The sequence below is a fragment of the Marmota monax genome, unplaced genomic scaffold, assembly GCF_021218885.2.
Source record: "Marmota monax isolate L192 unplaced genomic scaffold, Marmota_monax_Labrador192_F-V1.1 WCK01_AAM20220418_F8-fsc00101, whole genome shotgun sequence".
In the NCBI taxonomy this organism is placed as follows: Eukaryota; Metazoa; Chordata; class Mammalia; order Rodentia; family Sciuridae; genus Marmota; species Marmota monax.
In genome coordinates, this window is record NW_026692786.1 from 3,000,181 (window position 1) to 3,019,332 (window position 19,152).

General features: G+C 47.9%; 2 protein-coding genes across 8 annotated transcripts in view; both read left to right on the forward strand.

The window, feature by feature from the left end:
• Nucleotides 1–2,249, forward strand: part of Cep89 (centrosomal protein 89) — a 63,641-nt gene extending 61,392 nt beyond the window's left edge. For all 4 annotated transcript variants that reach the window (XM_046447956.2, XM_046447955.2, XM_046447957.2 and 1 more), the window contains one exon: nt 120–2,249. In XM_046447956.2, the coding sequence (XP_046303912.1) occupies nt 120–357 (238 nt within the window). In that variant the 3' untranslated portion in view covers nt 358–2,249. The remainder of the gene's footprint in view (nt 1–119) is intronic.
• A 6,946-nt stretch (nt 2,250–9,195) lies between these two features.
• Slc7a9 (solute carrier family 7 member 9) overlaps nt 9,196–19,152 on the forward strand; it is a 34,810-nt gene continuing 24,853 nt past the window's right edge. For 2 of the 4 annotated variants that reach the window (XM_046448146.2, XM_046448145.2), the window contains exons 1-9: nt 9,196–9,338; nt 9,938–10,074; nt 11,704–11,851; nt 12,120–12,362; nt 12,806–12,931; nt 13,180–13,279; nt 14,054–14,098; nt 14,842–14,965; nt 15,784–15,887. In XM_046448146.2, the coding sequence (XP_046304102.1) occupies nt 9,988–10,074; nt 11,704–11,851; nt 12,120–12,362; nt 12,806–12,931; nt 13,180–13,279; nt 14,054–14,098; nt 14,842–14,965; nt 15,784–15,887 (977 nt within the window). In that variant the 5' untranslated portion in view covers nt 9,196–9,338; nt 9,938–9,987. Of the gene's footprint in view, nt 9,410–9,937; nt 10,075–11,703; nt 11,852–12,119; nt 12,363–12,805; nt 12,932–13,179; nt 13,280–14,053; nt 14,099–14,841; nt 14,966–15,783; nt 15,888–19,152 lie in introns of all 4 variants that reach the window. The other 2 variants (XM_046448147.2, XM_046448148.2) reach the window with 2 other exon arrangements.

Below are 19,152 nucleotides of genomic sequence, written 5' to 3' on the forward strand. Positions count from 1 at the left end.
TCTGTGATGTTCAATTTGCTTTCATTTGAGTTCCTTCTACTTTAGGTTCGTAAGCCTCTGTGAATATATTCAACTTGTGGTATTTTAAAATTCCCCTTTGATTTGTGTATTTTTCTCAGAGAAATGGAAGGTGAGCTTGAGATTATTTGCAAGTCTGCCTCCAAGGAAAACCAAAGAATCCGAGAACTTCTCCAGACCACACTAGCAGGGAAAGGCCTGTGGGACAACACGGCTTTCAAGTATGTGTGCCTCGAAGGCACCGCTCAGGGAGACCTGCTGGATGGGCACAGCGCCAGCTTCTGCGACGGGAAGCCTCTCACCTCCACCTGCCAGAGTCTGCAGGAGCCAGTGGGTTAGGCGCCATGGCCTGAAAGGTCTGCCTCCCACCAGCTGACACAGGGCAGCATCCGTCCGCAAGAGCCAGCAGTGGCCAGGGAAATGCAGAGGCCCAGCAAGTGCTAGAGCAAGGAAGAAATAAACTCGCGGGAGTTTAATTGGTTATTTACATTTTGCTTTTCTTAACAATGTACTGCTGAGATATATTTCAGCCAGGTCATGTCCTCTAGCTGCATTGCCACTCAGACTATGTCACTGCTCAGGTTAGCAGGTGGCCTGCTGGGCTGGCCTGTTTACAGGCCTCTAGATCTGCAGCTGAGTAAGCTCTGGAAGGAATGGAGGAGCTGGAGGAGCACATTCTGTGTGTCAGATAAACAGCTGGATGAGGCAGCTGATGGAGCAGCAGTAATGACAGCTTATGCCTCCGTCCTGGGTGGGCAAAAAAGTAAGGTGCTGGTCCTCATGTCCCAGGGAGTAGAACCAGAGGCTTTCTGCCTTCTCCTAGTCCTCCTGGTTCTCTTGGGAAGATACTAGGGCCACTCATTGAGAGCTCTCCCTTTGAGCACCCAGGTGGGGTCCCTCTACTGTTGCCACCAACAAGGACACTAGGGGGCCCATGTTCTGTTCCTCTCTATGGCTTCTCAGGTAGGTTTTCCAGTCTCTTAGGACCACCCAGTGGGACTCCTGGTGGAAGTGCCAGCCATTCAGGGCCACCTGCTCCAGGCATGCTGGACGAACTCAGGAACATCAAGACCCTAAACAGAATCCTGGAACACATCCTTCAACAAAACCCCCAGTGGCTAAATTTTGTATTGTTTTAGGGGTTAAGTAGGCCCTGGTTCTTGTCATTAGTCATGTGTAGGAGTGACCTTTGAGTGCTAGCTGGAAAATTAGGATAGAATGTCATATCTTTTACATTTTATTGAATTTGTTCAATAACTAAAACATTGCAATTTAATTTTATTTTTCAAAGGGTAGAAAGGTTCAACAGAATTTAAAACTGTGTAACATCTCCTTAGGAGATGTAAATAATTAGTAAATAACTTTTTTATTTCAAAGGAATTTATATCAACTGTCTCAAAATCTGTACAAGTGAGTCTCATTCTCGGGGGTGGCTCATTGGTGGGAACATTGCTCTATCATCATTACCTGGGGAGCTATTTTTGACATCTCTTCTGCTTTTTTAAAAAAATTATTTCATATATGACAATAGTGGAATACATTACATTCATAATTATCCATTCACAGCACGATTTTTCATAACTCTGTATATAAAGTATGTTCACGGCAAATTATGCCATATACATGAACTATCATTGATTTTTTTTTTTTTTTTTTGAAAGCAGTATGGAGATTCCTTGGAAAGCTGGGAATGGAACCACCATTTGACTCAGCTATTCCTCTTCTTGGACTATACCCAAAAGACCTAAAAACGGCATACTACAGGGACATAGCCACATCAATGTTTATAGTAGCACAATTCTCAATAGCTGAACTGTGGAACCAACCTAGATGCCCTTTAATAGATGATTGGATAAAAAAAATATGACATTTATACACAATGGGATATTACTCAGCACTAAAAAAGAATAAGATCATGGCATTGCATTAGAGAAGATTATGCTAAGTGAAGTTAGCCAATCCCAAAAGAACAAATGTGGAATGTTTTCTCTGATATAAGGGGAGTAACTCAAAGTGGGGTAGGGAGGGAGAGCAAGGGAGGAAAATTACCTCTAGATAGGGAATAGGGGTGGGAGGGAAAGGGGGGGAGAAGGGGAATAGCAAGGATGGTGGAAGGAGACCCTCATCATTATACAAAATACATGTATGAAGATGTGAATTTGGTGTCAACTTACCTTATGTGCAACAGGGATATGATAAATGGTGGTATAAAGGTGTATTAAGAATTTTAATGCTTGTCTTCTGCTTTTGTGAGACCATTTTTATTCCCTTGAGAAGTGAACATTCTTACATTTCTGCTTTAAGTTTCAAACACACATTTCAAACATACTTTGTGAGTTCAGTGACCCCTGGGACTGCATGGTGACCAGGAAAGAGGGGAAGGTCCTATAGCACTTGGTCCCTTGCCCAGCTTCCCCCCGCCTGCTTCAGACAGATGGGCTGCAAGTCCAGGGTGTGAAGGGGGGTGAGGCCGGCAAAGCAGCAAAAGTTAAGGCCACTGAGTAGCAGATAACTTGTGGGGTTCCAAGAAGGGCCTGAGACCATGGGGGTTCATGGAGGACTGGGAGTGCCCCCTGCTTTGCAGAATGGACAGGTTTCAGGAGCTAAAGGACACAGAGGACTCTTGGGAGCAGAGGAAAGCACTCAGGAGCAGCAGGGCCTTCTGACTGGGGTTGAGGTGGGAAATGAGGCGAGGCTAGACCAGGGGGAGCAGGACTGCTGGAGGGCTCTGCTCATTCCATCCTGAGGTCTCGGTTTGAGGAGGAAACCATACTGTTCTTCTTGGTCCCAGTACAGAAGTCATGGAAATTCCTGATCAGGTTGAAAGTGATCAAAGTCAAACAGCTATTAAACACGACCCAGGAACTCAAGTGAGCCCTGCTGCCTTGGACAGCAATTAAAAGCAGCCCTGGGGGAAATCAGAACTGGGTGGGGAGAGAAGGCTGGGCACAAGACTGTCCTGGGAGCTGGTAAGAGACATTCTTAGTTTTCAAGTTGACCTGTGCAGGGGAGCACTGAGATCAGAGGTGACACCACAAAAAAATTAATAATAATAATAATAATATTGCCAGGCCTCTCTCTGCACCATTTTACATTCCAGCAAACATCTGTGAGAGTTCTGGATCCTCTACACCTTCCAGTACTCCGTGTTGTCAGTAACTTTTTTGAGAGGAGAGATTTGAGGGAAAAAACATCCTAGTATTTGGCCCTTGGAGCTTAGCCAGCCTTGGGCCTGGCCCTCACCCACCTGTGCTGCCATCAGGAGTGAAAGGCACAGTGACCAGCTTGGGTGGCTCAGCAGGGTCCCTCCTTGGGCTTGGCACAGGTGGCCCGGCCTGCAGGGAGGAGCCATGTATGCTGTCTGGACGTGAAGTTCAGACTGGATCGCACACCAGAGGCTGAGCCTCCTTGGGATGGTTCTGAACTAAAATCAAATAATTATCCACCCACAGCACAGCAGGGTGGAGCTGGGTAGCCCGGGAGCACTCAGTGTGGCCCATGACCGGCCTTACTCTGCTCCATTACAACTGGCTGGTGTCAGGAGTCATGGTAGCTGGCGGTCAGGAAGGGCCTGGGCCTGGCTGGCTTGGCCTCGGATTTCCTGGGAGCGGTGAGCCCGTCCCAGGTCTGCGTGGAGAGCTTGCTCCCTTCCAACCCCCTCAGGCTTGACTCTTCCTCGGTTTTGTTTTTTTTTAATTTTTTTTTTTTTTTTTTTGTACCAGGGATTGAACTCATGGGCACTCAACCACTGAGACACATGCCCAGCCTTGTTTTGTATCTTATTTTTAGAAACAGGGTCGCACTGAGTTGCTTAGCACCTCGCTTTTGCTGAGGCTGGCTTTGAACTCATGATCCTCCTGCCTCAGCCTCCTGAGCCACTGGGATTACAGCCTGTGCCAGGGCGCCCAGTCAACTCTTGCTCATTTTTGATGATGGTCGTGTAGGAGGGATTAGAGAAGGACAGTTGTAGTTTACACACGCTTATGGGGGTCTACTTTTACAGTCCCAGTGACTCCAAACAGCAGGACGAAGGTGGTTAGTGAGCCCAAGCAGACTTCAGACGTGAGGAGCCCATGGCAGTTCCTCGAGCTGGACAGGACACCACTGCCGAGGTCCCCGAGGTTGGCTCCCCACCTCTGTGCTGGGTGTGCTGTGCCCTCCCCCATCCTCTTGCTTCATATGACAGCCCTCTGTAAAGAGAGGACAGATGAGAGTAGAGTGCCTGTGGTCTGGTGATTCAAAAACTGTTCCCTCCAAAACGCAGGTTCCCTCCCCTTAATACCGTCCCACGGTGGGGTGCTAAAGGGGAGGGAACTTAATCTAACATGGTGTTTAGAGGTAGGGCCTTTGGGATGTGATTACGTTTGACAAATTCTTTAGGATGGAGCCCTCATGATTGAATGCTGGTGGCTTTATAAAGAGGGGACCAAAGGGGACACACACACACAGGCACATACACACAGGCACTCCTTGTGATACCCTACACTGCCTCAGGACTCCATCAGCAAGAAGACATCACAAGATGTGGTCCCTTGGCCTTTGGCCAGAAATGTGAGCCAAAATCATCTTCTTTTCCTTACAACTTACCCAATCTATGACTGTGTTATTGGCAACAGAAAATGGACGAATACAGGTGGCTAGCCTTCCTTCTAGCTGACTCTGAGGCAAGAGTACCTGTGCCCCTTACGTTATCAAGAATGTCGGAGCACGGAGCATCCTGTGTCTCACCTGTTCGGGACAGGCCTGGCTATCACAATGACAGATGTGGTGGTGCACCCCTATAACCCCTATAATAATTTTCAAAGAATAGATCTTTGAAAATGGAGGAACCGGACAATGCAGTATGTTCTACAAACCAGGGTTGTGTTGTAAGCAACAGGACTTTAAGGGAAATGCCCAACATGTAGGGGGAAAAGAAAAATTTTGGAAAGAGATACTAGACACCATATAAGTGTTCCTCTGCGGCTGGGAAATGGGGTCCTTTGGTTTTTAACTGTCGTGGTTTGAATCGTAGACATTTCTCAAATGCTTACAGGCTAAAGGTTTGGTCACCAGCCTTGGCTCTCCTGGGCGGGGGGAGTGGAAGGAAGGTAGGTCGTTGAGGACATATATTTGAAGGGAATATTGAGACCCTCACCCCTTCCTCTCTTGTTTTTTGCTTCATCGCCACCATGAGATGAGCAGGTTTTCTCTACCATGCCCTCTCACCACAATGTCCTGCCTTGCCACGGGTTCAAAGCAATGGGGCCAAGAGACCATGCATTGAAACCTCTAAGCTGTGAGCCAAAATAAACCTTTCCTCCTTATAAGTTGATTATCTCAGGTATCTTGTCATAGTAATGGAAAGCTCACTAATGGTGGCCCATCAGAATGGCACAGGAAGGGGCAGTTCTCCCAAGTAGTAGACACCAGGCAGACAGAAACAAGTGGTGGTTCTTTATTGAAGGTATTTGGAACACAAAAATGAGGACATGGCTGGGGGTGTAATTCAGTGGTAGAGCATATGCTTAGCATGTCAGAGTTCCTGGGCTTAATCCCCAGGGAAAGAAGGAAGGGGAGCAGAAAGGAAAGAAGGAAGATGTTATCAAAGTGCTAAGGTAGAATTGCCCTATTCCAAGAGTTCCTGAGTGTGTAGGTAAAGATTGTTCCCAGATAAGACTGAAATCATGCTTACCTTGCTAATAGTTGTATGATGACTTAAGTCCTCAACGTTGCAAGATTGCACATTCCAGACTCTCCGCGTTCTTCTGGTAGGAACTCAGGTAGGGAAGTGAACACTGCCATACACGTTACACCTGTCTTTTGGGTCCCCTCCTAAACTACTGTCAGCAGTGTCAGGAAGGAAGGAAAAGAACCAAAGTTTATAAACTTGAAGGCAGGTCTTGCTGTGGTTTGGACCTACTTATTTAAGTATGTTTCTCCACAGGTTCTTGTATTGAAGGCTCAGTCCCCAGGGTGGCCAGAGTGGGAGGTGGTGGGACCTTAAGAGGTGAGTCCTAGCAGGAGATCCTTAGGTCAATTGGGAATGTGCCCTCAGAAGGGGCTTTGGGACCCCAGTTCCTCTGGTTTCCTGTCTGGCAATGTGATTGCATATTCCCACATACACTCCTGCCTTTGCTCTCTGCCGTGATGGGACACAACCAAGAGGACCCTCACCAGAGCTGACTGATGCCAGTGCCATGCTCCTGAACCTCCAATACTGTAAGCCAAATAATCCTCTTTCCTTTATAAAGTAAAACTTGCCTCAAATATTTTGTTACAGTAATGCAAAACTGACTACTACAAGTCTGGAATAATTTTTAGATGGCAAAGGACAAGGCAGCCTCTGCCTGAATGTTTGTCAAAGCTCCAGTCTGTCATGTGGAAGATAAATCAGAGAAAATATTGTCCATATGGATATCCCAGAGACTGTGGAGAAATGGATTTACACCACCAGGTTAAACACATTTTATGTTTAAAAACCATTACAGAAGAAGAGAACGAAGACAGATGTGGTGGTGCACCCCTATAATCCCAGCGGCTCAGGGTGAGGCAGGAGGATCAAGAGTTCAAATCCAGCCTCAGCAAAATTGAGGTGTTAAGCAACTCAGTGAGACCCTGTCTCTAAATAAAATACAAAGTAGGGCTGGGGATGTGGCTCAGTGGTGGAGTACCCATAAAAACAGGGAACCAAATGTAAGATCAAATGAAGATAGTGTTATTCAAACTGCAAGCAGCTTTGCAACTGGGAAAAAAACCCACACATTTTGAAAGGGAAGATCAAGAGATTTGTCAGGTATCTAAGAAATAATGGCATTTTACAAAGCTTCCTGGGAAATTAACTTTAAGAGGGAATTGACAGCAGGGAGGTGAAACTTGAGCCAGGCTTGACAAAGAATCCTCATGCTCAGATGTTCCAAACTCAGCATGAGGTGAGGGTCAAGAAGTCCAGGGGAACCTCAGCCTGAGGCAGGAGGATTGCTTGAGCCTGGGAGTTCCAGACTAGCCTGGGCAACATAACAAGACCCTGTCTCTTTAAAAAATAAAAATAAAAACCAGCCCACGGTGGGCAATCTTGACCTTAGGAGCATTCTGTAGTGTCCTGTAAATACAGACAGGCCAGTGATCTGAGTGCTGCTAGGAGATATGCTAAGGTGCACAAAAGCCCCTGGGCAGGCCCTGCCTCTGGCCTCAGGCTTCCACTCCCCTGGCATTCGGGTACCCATGGACCAGGACTCTGCTCAGGGATCTAGCAAGTGGGACCTTCTTAAGAAGGGAGGTGACAAACTTCTAAATCAGTATCCCCGGCTCTGGGGTAGCCCAGTTCCCTGTATCCTCCGACTGACTGTAAGAGATGGTCCTGGGGAGAGATGCTCAGGAGTGCTACAGCTGGGTCATATGGTAGATCTGCTTTTAGTTTTTTGAGGAACCTCCATACTATTTCCATGGTTGCTGTACCAATTTACTACACTCCCACCAACAGTGAATAAGGGTTCCCTTTCCTCCTGCATCCTCACCAGCATTGTTTTCTATATTCTTGGTGACAGCCAGTCTAACAGGGAAGAGATGGAAGCCCAGTGTCTTTTTTTTTGTTTGGTAGATGGACATATTTATTTATGTTCTGCTGAGGATCAAACCCAGTACCTCACCCGTGCTAGGCAAGCACTCTACCACCTTGTTACAACCCCAGCCCCGTAATGTACTCCTAATTTGCATTTTCCTGATGGCTACAGATACTGAATGTTTTTTCAAATAATTATTGACCATTCATAGGTGGATTTTTTTTTAAATGGTGTATAACATAATGGAGTATCATTTGGCCATAAAGAATAATGGAATCATGCCATTTTCATAAAAATGGATGGAACTAGAGAACATCACATTAAGCACAATGTCAGACTCAGAAAGATAAACATCCCAGGTTTTCCCTCATATGTGGAATCTATAAAGAACATGAAAGTAGCAGACTTGAGTAGAGAAGAGGAGACGGGAGAGGGGATAACAGAGGGAAATGATCCAGGTGTGTTATCTTCTTGTATTAATATTCCACAATTACAATTAAACCCATTATTAAAATAATATAAGTAAATGCACTTTAAAATAATATAAGTAAATGCACTTTAAAAAGTAAGAAAATCATGGGGTGTAGCTTAGTGCCTAGCAAATGGGAAGCCCTTGGTTCAATCCCCAGCAACACACACACACACATAAACACATGGAGTCTGCAATTTACATTTCACTGCTTAAAAAGAGGAGAGAGAGATGGCCCTGATATCTGTCCTTCTTCCAGGTCTGCCTGCCCTAATGTGCTCCCAAAGTGACCCTAGACACTAGTCCAGCGCTGTCCCCGACCTTTGGTTCATCCTGGGATGGAGGAATGCTGTTAAGTTTACCCTAAGGAAAAATCTGGGAGAGTTTTGGCTGGAGATAATAGCAACAATGCTTCAGACATTCCCTGCTGTCACCCTGCCCTGTGATAAGCAGCTTCCTTCCCCAGGAAGGCCTGATCTGAGATTAGAGTTGAGAGCTGCCACCTGGGGCTGAGCCTGCCTGGTGGGGAGGGCTGTCCCCCAGGACCCCCTCTGAGCCCTGCTGGAGAACCGCTGCTGGGCCAGGGCTCTGTAGTCTCAGACCTTAGCTCCCCCCAACCCCTGGTCTATTTCCCCATCAGGCAAGTGAGAGTATGGAACCAACTCTACAGCCCAGTGAACAGGGTCCTAGGCTCCCTGGACAGCCCACCACAGAACCTGACGTTTGGTCAGAGCTGCAGTTAAGATGGGTGCCCCAGGGCAGCGCCAACCTTCCAGCCCTCTCCTCTGGGTGGGGAGGAAAACAATTGTCAAGTGCCACACACCAGAGTTACCTGCGTTTCTCCCTGACTTGAGTTCTATATATAGCCTATTAAGGTAATAAAATAGTTGGTTCCAAAGTTTATCTCCTGATTCCCAAAGGGGAAAACAAGCATGACTCCTACTTATTGCAGAGATTTTTCACTTACAGGATGTAGTTGATCTGGAGAAATCTAGTTTTGTTTTGTTTGGGTTTGGGATTGTTTGTTTTTTGGACCTTGACACACACACACACAAAGCATTTTTTGGAAGAGAAACTGGCTGGCTTGGTCCTCCGTTTCTCATGTGGTGTATCATTGTTGTTTCATTGTTGGGGAAAAAAAAAAAAGAGAGAGAAGGACATGTTTAATAATTACCTCTGTCGACCTCTGTACCTTCTGGCTTCCTCTACTTCTGGGCATAAGAGATGGTCCTCCTTAGGGATCAACTGTACAGACGCAGGTGGTCAGTAAGGCCGGCAGCTCCCCTGGCTCTACAAGGTCAAGGAGAAAGGTAAGGCCAGAGGGGTAAGGCCCCCTGCTCTCTTGAAGGAGACCTGGACAGAGAATTTACTTAGGAGGAAGGTATGACCATCTCTTAATTCTTAGTGTCCCTCAGCAATTTTTTTTTTTTTTATCATTCCACTGAAGCTGTGGATCTGTTAGCATGAGATGTCTTAACCTTGAGAAGGAAGAGTGGGACAGACACCCTGGCCTTGGCCTTGGTTCCACTGAGTATATTCCAGTGTGTTCTAAGCTATTTCTTTCTACTTTTGAAAAAGCATGGAGCTGGAGTGCGTTTCAAGTGTGTTGTGACTGAGGAACAGGAGACAAGGATGTGGCTTGGGAGCCAGGAGGCCGGGGGCCTGACAGGAGGGGGGCAAAACAAGTACCTGAGGTTTGGGAAAGATCCAGAAAGCTCTGTTTCCCACCGCCTGAGCAGTATCAATGACTGATTTTTATTCCTGGGGCTGAGCAAACTGTCCCTAAGGGACTGGCCCCTGTTCTCTCCCGAGACACGAGCAAGTGATTTGCTTTGGGAGTCAGATCCCTAGTCCAGATGAGCCCTGGCTGAGCTTCCCTTTGCATCTTGTCTGCTTTTGCCGAATCAAGATTCGGCCCATGCCCTCCTTGCAGCCTCCTGGGACTAGCAGGAGGAAAAGATGGGGGAGACGAGCCTGAGAAAACGGGGAGAGGATGAGAAGTCGATCCAGAGCAATGAACCCAAGACCACAAGCCTCCAGAAAGAGGTAAGGGTGTGTGGGGGACGGCGGGGTGGGTGGGAGAGGGGAGGTTGTCAGGTCTGAATGAGGGACAGGCAGCAGGGACCAAAGTCCCCACTGATCCCTAGTAGGCAACCAAAAGATATGATTTCTGCTCTGCAAAGTACATCCTAAAACGAACGGTTCTCTGGACTTACCTTGTGCTGGTGAGTGAAATCAGCATACTCTTCTGAGAATTTATATGGGAAGTTCATGAACATGCTTCCATGCATTGGGCAAGCATGTGGAGATTCCAGTATTTGCTTAAACCGATGGCCTTTACAGGGGCGGTCAGAGAAGCTCTCCTGATGGTTGAGTTTGCTGTATCCCATCTTTGCCCAATATCTGATCCTCCTAGTTTGAGCATCTGTAGTGGTGACAACTGTATCTTGGAGGAATCTAGTGAGGCAGGAGCCAGGAACTCGGCAGCAACACTCTCCCTCTCTGCCAGTCTCAGGCCTGATTCCAGTGATGTCCTTCCAGAACCCTGTGGCCCTTCAGCCACACAGCACAGCTAAGCAAACCCCAGGCATGTTCTAAGCCCAATTGGACACTACAGGTTGAATGGCTGACCTTGTCCAAACAAGAGAAAGGGTCTGGGATGGGGATAGGGCAAATGTTGGTGAGCCAAACCACCAGCCAGGAACAGAGCCAGAGGAGGAGGAAGAGAAGCGCTCAGGAAGCTGAAGCCCCTGCTTGTGCGTGTCAAGGACGCTGGGCAGCCAGCCTCACTGGGATCCTCCTCACCCTCTGGGATCTAACCCGGGTCTAACCCATGCATCGTTCACGCCCTGCTCTGGAAATCATGCCTGGGCAGCTTCAAAGGGTTGATGTTATGAGTTATTGAGTCAAGAAAATTTTTTCCCCTTTAAAAAAGCACACCCCCCATTAGCATATAATTCTCATATAGTGGAGGATGCAGCTCTTTAGTGCTCAGTTTGAGAAGTTTTGATAAATGCATCACCTTGAAAGCTCCATCTTGCTCCTTTCAAGGCAGGACCTCCCCACTCCCACCCAGTTTCTATTGCCGTGGATTCATTTGTCCTGTTCCCAAACTTCATGGGGAGGTAGTGGTGCAGCATGTACCTGAGTTGGATGTTGTTCTTAGAAAGCCCACACCCTCCCCTACACAAGGGCACCACAGGAAGTTTCTCAGTCCCCCAGTGTTTCTGTCCCCGGGAGGTCTCTGTTGCTGACGTGGCTCCTCTGGCCAGGACTCCAAGTGCTGACCACGGTCTGCTTGGTGGAGAAATCCTTTCTATTCTGCCCAGCTAAATGGCATGTCCCAGGGGCCTTGGTGCTGACCTGTTTGTTAAGTGAGTCTTTCTGGGGAGCTGGTTGGCAGTATGCAACCTGAGCCAGGTCTGCCCCACCTGTTAATCCTGGGCAGGAGTAAAATGGGGGTGGTGTGGTATCCCCAACTCAGGGGGCTGTCATGAGGATCCATCTTTTCAATACAAGCAAAGCCCCCAAACTGTCCTGCTGTTAGCACAGGTGGACCTGCCTGGATGTGCCGTCTAGCTGTGCTGGCCATAAATGGGTGTTGAGGACTTGCCTCTGGTCCCTGCGACCTCTGGGGTGGCAGCATTGACTCTTCTTCCTTCCTGCATGTCCCAGGTGGGCCTGGTCAGTGGCATCTGTATCATCGTGGGCACCATCATCGGTTCTGGGATCTTCATTTCCCCCAAGTCTGTGCTCAGCAACACGGAAACCGTGGGGCCCTGTCTCATCATATGGGCAGCCTGTGGGATCCTTGCAACACTGGGTAACAAAGACCTGCTCCCCGTGGACCCCTTCCTGTCAAATGTGGGGACACACACAGCACTGCTGCCCTTGCTGTTGCTGGGTTCACTTTGGATGCGCATGTGGCAAATAAGGGTACACTAAATGTCCTCAGTCCAAACTCCAGGCTGGCTGTCATGAGAGGACATGGTGGTCCCTTGGAAGCCCAGACCCCTGAGGGAGGGAGGCTCCTTGGGACTAGGGCAACACCTCACCAGGGGACCCGGTGGCCCATCCTGTCTGTGTTCCAGGTGCGCTGTGCTTTGCAGAGCTTGGCACAATGATCACCAAGTCAGGGGGCGAGTACCCCTATCTGATGGAGGCCTTTGGCCCCATTCCTGCCTACCTCTTCTCCTGGACCAGCCTGATGGTCATGAAGCCTTCATCCTTTGCCATCATCTGCCTCAGCTTCTCTGAGTACGTGTGTGCGCCCTTCTACTCAGGCTGCAAGCCTCCTGAGACAGTCATTAAATGCCTGGCTGCAGCTGCTATCAGTGAGTATCCAACCCTGGAGTCCCAGTTAGGGGTCAGGGAAAGCCTGGCACAGTTGGTGGTCAGGGAGTCTGGCCCCAGCTCCTCCACACCCAGAAAGAGGCCCGAGGGGCCTAGAGGCTCCGGGGAGAAGCAGGGCAGGCTGGGCCGTTCCTGCTGGTGCTGAGAAACCCCTAGGCCTGCCAGGGCTGCTGAGGGTCATCCGTGTCCCTGGCTCAGGCCTGGCTGCTTCTCCATCATCCTCTGGGGCAGCCCAGCTGGATGACAAAGCTCACCATCAAGTGCATTTTCAAGATCTTTCAACTCCTGTGCTTGACCCTGCCCCCTCCCTGTGTTTAGGACATAAATGTGGTGAGGAGAGGGGTGGAAGTGGGAGTAGAGAGACTTCCCAGGGCCTGTGAAAAACCACAAGCACATAATGTCGCCCTGCTCCTGCCCTTCCCAGTGCTCATCACGACAGTGAATGCACTGAGTGTGCGGCTCGGCAGCTACGTGCAGAACTTCTTCACGGCAGCCAAACTGGTGATCGTGGCCGTCATCATCATCAGTGGACTCGTTCTCCTGGCCCAAGGTGAGTGGCAGCAAGGCAGAAGGGTGGACACTGCCCAGCTCACGCCTGCTTTCCTTCGGGAACAGTCCTGCGCGTGAGTGCAAGTCAAGCCTGGCAGGACTGCCCCAAAGAAGCTGTAGGTGGCCGGCCCCTCAGTCTGTTTTATAAACTGGGGGTCACAAGTCACGCCCTTCTTTCTCATGGAGAGGAGTGCAAAGTCCAGACGTGGTCAGCTGACACCCACTGTCCATTGTTTGGATTGATTACAGGAAACACAAAGAATTTTGAAAATTCCTTTGAGGGCACGAAACTTTCTGTGGGAACCGTCAGTCTCGCGTTTTACAACGGACTCTGGGCCTATGACGGCTGGTAAGGCCCCCCTCTGATTTCAACTCTATGGAAAACAAAGGCCTCTGCTTTCTGGGGTTGGGTGGGACTCTAAAATTCATCTCACGTTTGCCTTTTGTATAGTGCCCCACCCCTGACCTTTCTATTGCCCTCAGACCCCAGGGACACCAAGGCAGCCTGTTCCCTGTCCTGTCTTGGACGTGGCACCTCGGGTGGGCAGGTAGTAGTGAGCCCCAGGCAGAATCTTCAACAAGCAAACAAAAAGGAGGCCCAGAAAGAGGCCCCCTGGGCCTAGAGGCTCTGGTGAGCAGCAGGGCAGGCTTCATCTGGGGCTGCCCTGTGCTTGACAAGGCCAAGTGTATTTAACAATTTAAACCTTGAAAATAGTAGTTTTAGTCGATGTGACCATGCTTGTGTGACTTAAGGAAGCAGGGTGGCCATCCGCGTGCAGGGCTGTCACTCCTGCCAAGCAGTCGTGAGCTTCATCTCCCGTTCAGTCTCTCATTGTTTCCAAAGTATCCTGGAGACTCCCCACTCCTGAACATTCTTGAAAATCCATGTGATTCCCGTCTGACCAACGGACAGACAGATGTGTAGGTCTTGGAAGGGCCCTGGGCCACGAGGCCACCAGGGCTTCCCAGAAAAAAAAACCGCCCCAGCGTTCCGGCAGCAGAGCTCCCTGTGGTGGAGAATTCTAAATGAGGCTGACATTCATTACTGTGTGTTTCACGCTCTTAGCCAAGAAACTCAGGTCACAAGTTACAGGTCACCCTTGCCTGCTTTGTTTTCCTCCAGGAATCAACTCAATTATATCACAGAAGAGCTTAAAGAGCCTTTCAGGTGAGGAAGCAGAATACCATGTGTGTGAAAGCAAATTTCTCCTCCCAGGCAAAAAGTGGAGCGGCTTCCTCCTGCTATTCCACCACCTACTTCCAGATTTTGCTCTTTTTGAAGTACTGAGGGAGGAACCCAGGCCTTATGCTGGGCAAGCACTCGACCCCTCAGCTGGGAGCTGACCCTACCAGCCCAGAAGGTTTCCTGTCAGCTCCTTATACACCCATTAGAGTCTGGCTTTGTTTGGGGGCAGTGAAATGGTTGCTAAGGGGAGGGAAGAACTTGAACTCCCTTTATCTCTGGCTCATTTTATTTTATTTTATTTTATTAATTTCCCTGGAGGTTGTTTTTTGAGTGATCATTCTTCCTTATTCATTTTTTTAAATATTTAGTTTTAGGTGGATGCAATATCTGTATTTCACATTTATGTGGTGCTGAGGTCGAACCCAGTGCCTTGTGCATGCCAGGCGAGCACTCTACCACTGAGCTACATCCCCAGCCCCTCATTTTATTTTAAATAATTTAATTCTACTGCCTTGGAGTGTGAGAGGGAAAATTCTCATTTGAAAATGCCTCATCCCTGCTGGGGCTCTGCTGTGCCACACGTCCCTGGCAGGGGTGGGCTCAGAAAGGGCATCTGTGACCCTATCCCATCACATGAAGCAGGTGGAGGGCAGCCAGCGGGGAAGGGCTGGACAAAGATGACAATCTCACATGACCCTGTGTTCCCATGTCACCATCTCTTCCAGAAACCTGCCCCGGGCCATTGTCATTGGGATCCCTCTGGTGACGGTGTGCTACATCCTCATGAACATTGCCTACTTCGCTGTGATGTCCCCAACAGAACTCCTGCAGTCCCAGGCGGTGGCCGTGGTGAGTGCTGATGGGAAGGGGCTGTGGTTTGTGAGGAGGAGGGTAAAGTCATTTAGGAGCCTGAACAGATCAGGGACTACCTACCTGCTGGCCAAAGGGAGAGGCCTGGGGTTGGGGAGACCGTCAGCAGGTGGTGGGTTCTTCCTCCCCATCCATCCCCCACCCCCACCCCACCCCCTCGCCAGTCTTCCCAGGCAAGGGGGCAGCCTGTGGCTGAGCAGAGGGCTGGACTGAGCCAGATTGGGGGTTTTGACAAACAAGAGGAAGCCGAGGGAGAATGCTGAAAGTTGAAAGAGGTGATTGGAAGTCCAGCTGAGCAAGGCAGGAAGACAGGATGAGAAGGAACCGCACCAGAGACAGCGGATACTGGGCGGGGGTCCATGGCTGGAGGCCAGGTGGTATTGGTGGACCACAGGAGATGAGTCAAACAGACAAGGAGGTGATGGGGTTCAGAGTGTGGAGGAGATGCAGTTTTGTCTAACAATGAGGTCACCCATGACCAGGAGAGTGGGTGGCGGAGGAGGGCAGAGAGCAAGGTCATTTTGAGTGAGGGGTCAAGGGAGCGAGCAGCTGAATAGTGGGGTGTCTAGGACTGATGCCAGGGAGTGGTTGGTAGGAGACTTCTGCCACCACCCCAAATCCTGAGATGCCCTGAAGAGGTTTTCCACCTCCCTGCTCCAGCAGAGTCGGTCCCAGAGGCTGTGCCCAATGAGGAGAGTGGGGACCTGGGTCTTCTAGGAGGGCGAGTAGCTCTTTTGGGTCAGCAGCTCCTAGAGGCCACGGAAGACCCTCAGGATTCATTTTGCTTCCCCTGCCAGACGTTTGGTGACCGTGTGCTCTATCCTGCCTCTTGGGTCGTTCCACTTTTTGTGGCGTTCTCAACCATCGGTGCTGCCAATGGGACCTGTTTTACAGCGGGCAGGTAGGGGACCCCGCCACCCTCTCCTGGGCTGAAGCCCTAGGTGCTGGGGGCTCGGCCAGGTAGAACCCCTCGTGGCTTAAGCAGGACTCAGAAGGCCGCAGAGGGAGGGGCTTGGTCCACCCAGCACGCTGGCCACCTGCACGTGGAGACCACGTGGCTGCCCTCAGTCCTGGCGCTGTCACATCAGTTTATCCCAAATGAGGGGAAAATGCTGCCAACTTCAACACGAGGCAGAGGGAAGTGACAGGGTTTCCACCTGGTCCTTTCTATGTTGCATTTTTTCACTATTTATTTTACTTTAGTATACACACAAATTTGACCAGGAATCATCAAACTTCCCCTTAAGCAGATATTAATCATTGGGGCTTGCAGGCCTTATAAGTCTCCATCGCAACTCCTCAGCTCCGTCTTTGCAACACCAAAGTAAGAAGCTCTGGTGAGGTCCCAGAAAACTAGGTAGAAACAGGTGGAGTTCGCCCACCTGTTCGGTCTGGCTTTACCAATGCCCATTCTCCTTCACGAGGCAGCATAATGCAACAGATGCTCCACTCACAGGCTGGGTGGCTTGCTTCCATAAAAGCTGCTGTTGAGAACATTCTGGGACATGTCTGTGCCCAGTGTCCAGAGTCCAGAGGATATATTTCTGAATGAAATTGCCACATGTGGACCACAGAATCATTCTTTGAACCTATCAAAGTACATGTAGTGCTAGTCCTCCAACTTTGTTCTTTAACAAAAGCGCTTCAGGCTGGGGAGGCAGATCAGAGGTAGAGCTCTGGCCTAGCATGCGTGAGGCCCAGGGTTCCAACCCCAGCAGGGCAAAAAAGAAAAAGACTAATCTAAATTCTTTGCATTTCTACATACAATTTACTTTTTTTTTTTTTTTTTTTTTTAATGGTACTGGGGTTTCAACCCAGGGGCACTTAAATACTGAGCCACATTTCCAACCCTTTTTTATATTTTTCATTTTGAGACAGGGTCTTGCTAAGTTGCTTAGGGCCTAAGTTGCTGAAGCTGGCTTTGAACTTGCAATCCCCCTGCCTCAGCTCCCTGAGTTGCTGGGATTACAGGTGTGTGTCACTGCACCCAGCTTCTTTTATTTCTGACAATAATGGTATATATTTCTGAGATACAATGTGATACATTTATAAATTGTGGAATGAGCAAATTAGGTTGGTGAACACATACATCACCTCACATACTTATCATTTCTTTGTGATGAGAACATTTAAAATCCATTCTTAGCAATTTTGAAGTATGTTTTATTATTATTTTGCAGTTCTAGAGCATGAACCCAGGGCCTCACACATGCTAGGCAAATGCTCAACTACCGAGTACACCCCAGCCCAACGTGTACTTGATAATTAACTATAGTTACCTTGCTGTGCCATGAACTTATTCCTCCTGATACTGTACCTATTGACCCACATTTTCCTTTTCCCTGTCCATCCACCACATCCCCAGCCTCTGGTAACCACCATTCTACTTTCTCCTCTATGAGTTCAAGTTTCTAGAGTCCACAAGAACATGAGATCATGTAATATTTGCCTTTCTGTGCTTGGCTTCTTTCACTTAGCATAATGATTTCTAAAGCCATCCACGTTGTTGTGAATGATAGAATCATGTTTTTCTTAAAGGTTGACTAGTATTCCATTGTGTATTTATAGCACATTATTTTTTTCCATTTATCTGTTAATGGCTGCTTAGGCTGTGTCCGTATTTCGGCTATTGTGAATAACGCTACAATGTATATCTCTCTCCTGACACACTGATTTTAGTCCTTTTAGTACATACCCAGAAATGGGATTGCTAGATGGTAGGTAACTCTGTTTGGTTTGTTGAGGAACCTCTCTGCTGTCTCTCAACAAGGCTGTATAAATGTACATCCCCACCAACAGTGTATAGGGTTCCTTTTTCTCTGCATCTTTGCCAACACTTGTCCTTTCTCTTTTTTGCAAATAGCCATTCTAACAGGAGGGAGGTGATGTCTTCGTTGTAGTTTTGGTTTGCATTTTCTGATTAGTGATGTTGAACGTTTTTTCGTTATCTGCTGGGTCTTTTGCACGTCTTCTTTTGAACCATGTCTGTTTGGGGCCTTTGCCTGTTTTTAACAGGGCTGTCTTGTTACAGAGTGAGTTCCTTTCATGTTGTGGAGATAAGACCCTTAACTGATGTATGATTTGCACATATTTCTCCATTTAGAAGGTCGTCTCTTCACAGCCGGTGCCCTTCACCATGCAGCTTTTTGCTTTGATGTAACCCAACTTGTCTAGTTGCCTCTACCTCATGTGCTTTCGGGGTCACGGGCAAGAGACCACTGCTGAGACCAATGCCCTGTAGCCTTTCTGTTGTTTTCTTCTAGTAATTTTACAGTTTTGTGTCTTTAATCCATTTGATTTGATTCTTGTATAAAGGGTGACAGAAGGGTCCGATTTTGATTTCTCTGCATGTAGACAGCCAGTTTTCCTATTTCTATATGAACATTAGAATCAGCTTGTCAGTTTATACCCAAAAAACTCTGATGATTTTGATCTGGACTGTGTTGGCTCATTTCACTTAGCATAATGATTTCTAAGGCCATCCCTGTGGTTGTAAATTACAGAATTGGAATTTGGGCAAGTCTGCCATCTTGGAAGTGTCGATTCTTCTAAGTCCTAGGCATAGATTGTCTGTTTTAATAATTTTTTTTTCAAAAATGTTTTGAGTAGTAAGAACTAATATATAGTTCTTATACATCTTTTGGTCACATTTATTCCAAAGTATTTCATATTTTTATGCTATTATAAATGTCATTTAAAAAAATTTAAAAGTTGCTCCCAATAGTTTCTAATATATACATTTTAAGAGCTCATCATGTTGTTGTGCCTGAATTTTTTTTTTAAGGCTGAATAGTTATTGACCTGTTAAAACTTCACCCTTTTAATTGTACAACTCGGCTATTTTTCTTAGTTGTACATGACAGTAGAATATATTTTGGCAAATTATACCTAGAATATAACTTACTCTATTTGGGATCCCACTCTTGTGGCTGTACATATTGCAGAGTTACCCTGATAGTGTACTCAAATACAAGGCTAGGAAAGTTATGTCCAATGAACTTTACTGTCTTTCCTATTCCCCTCCCTTCGTTTCCCTTTGTCTAGCCCAATGGATTTTTATTATTCCCCTCCTCAACCTCCCTTGTTTTGGGTTAGCATCCAGAAATCAGAGAGAACATTCAGGCTTTGATTTGGAGGGATTGGCTTATTTCGCTTAGCATGATATT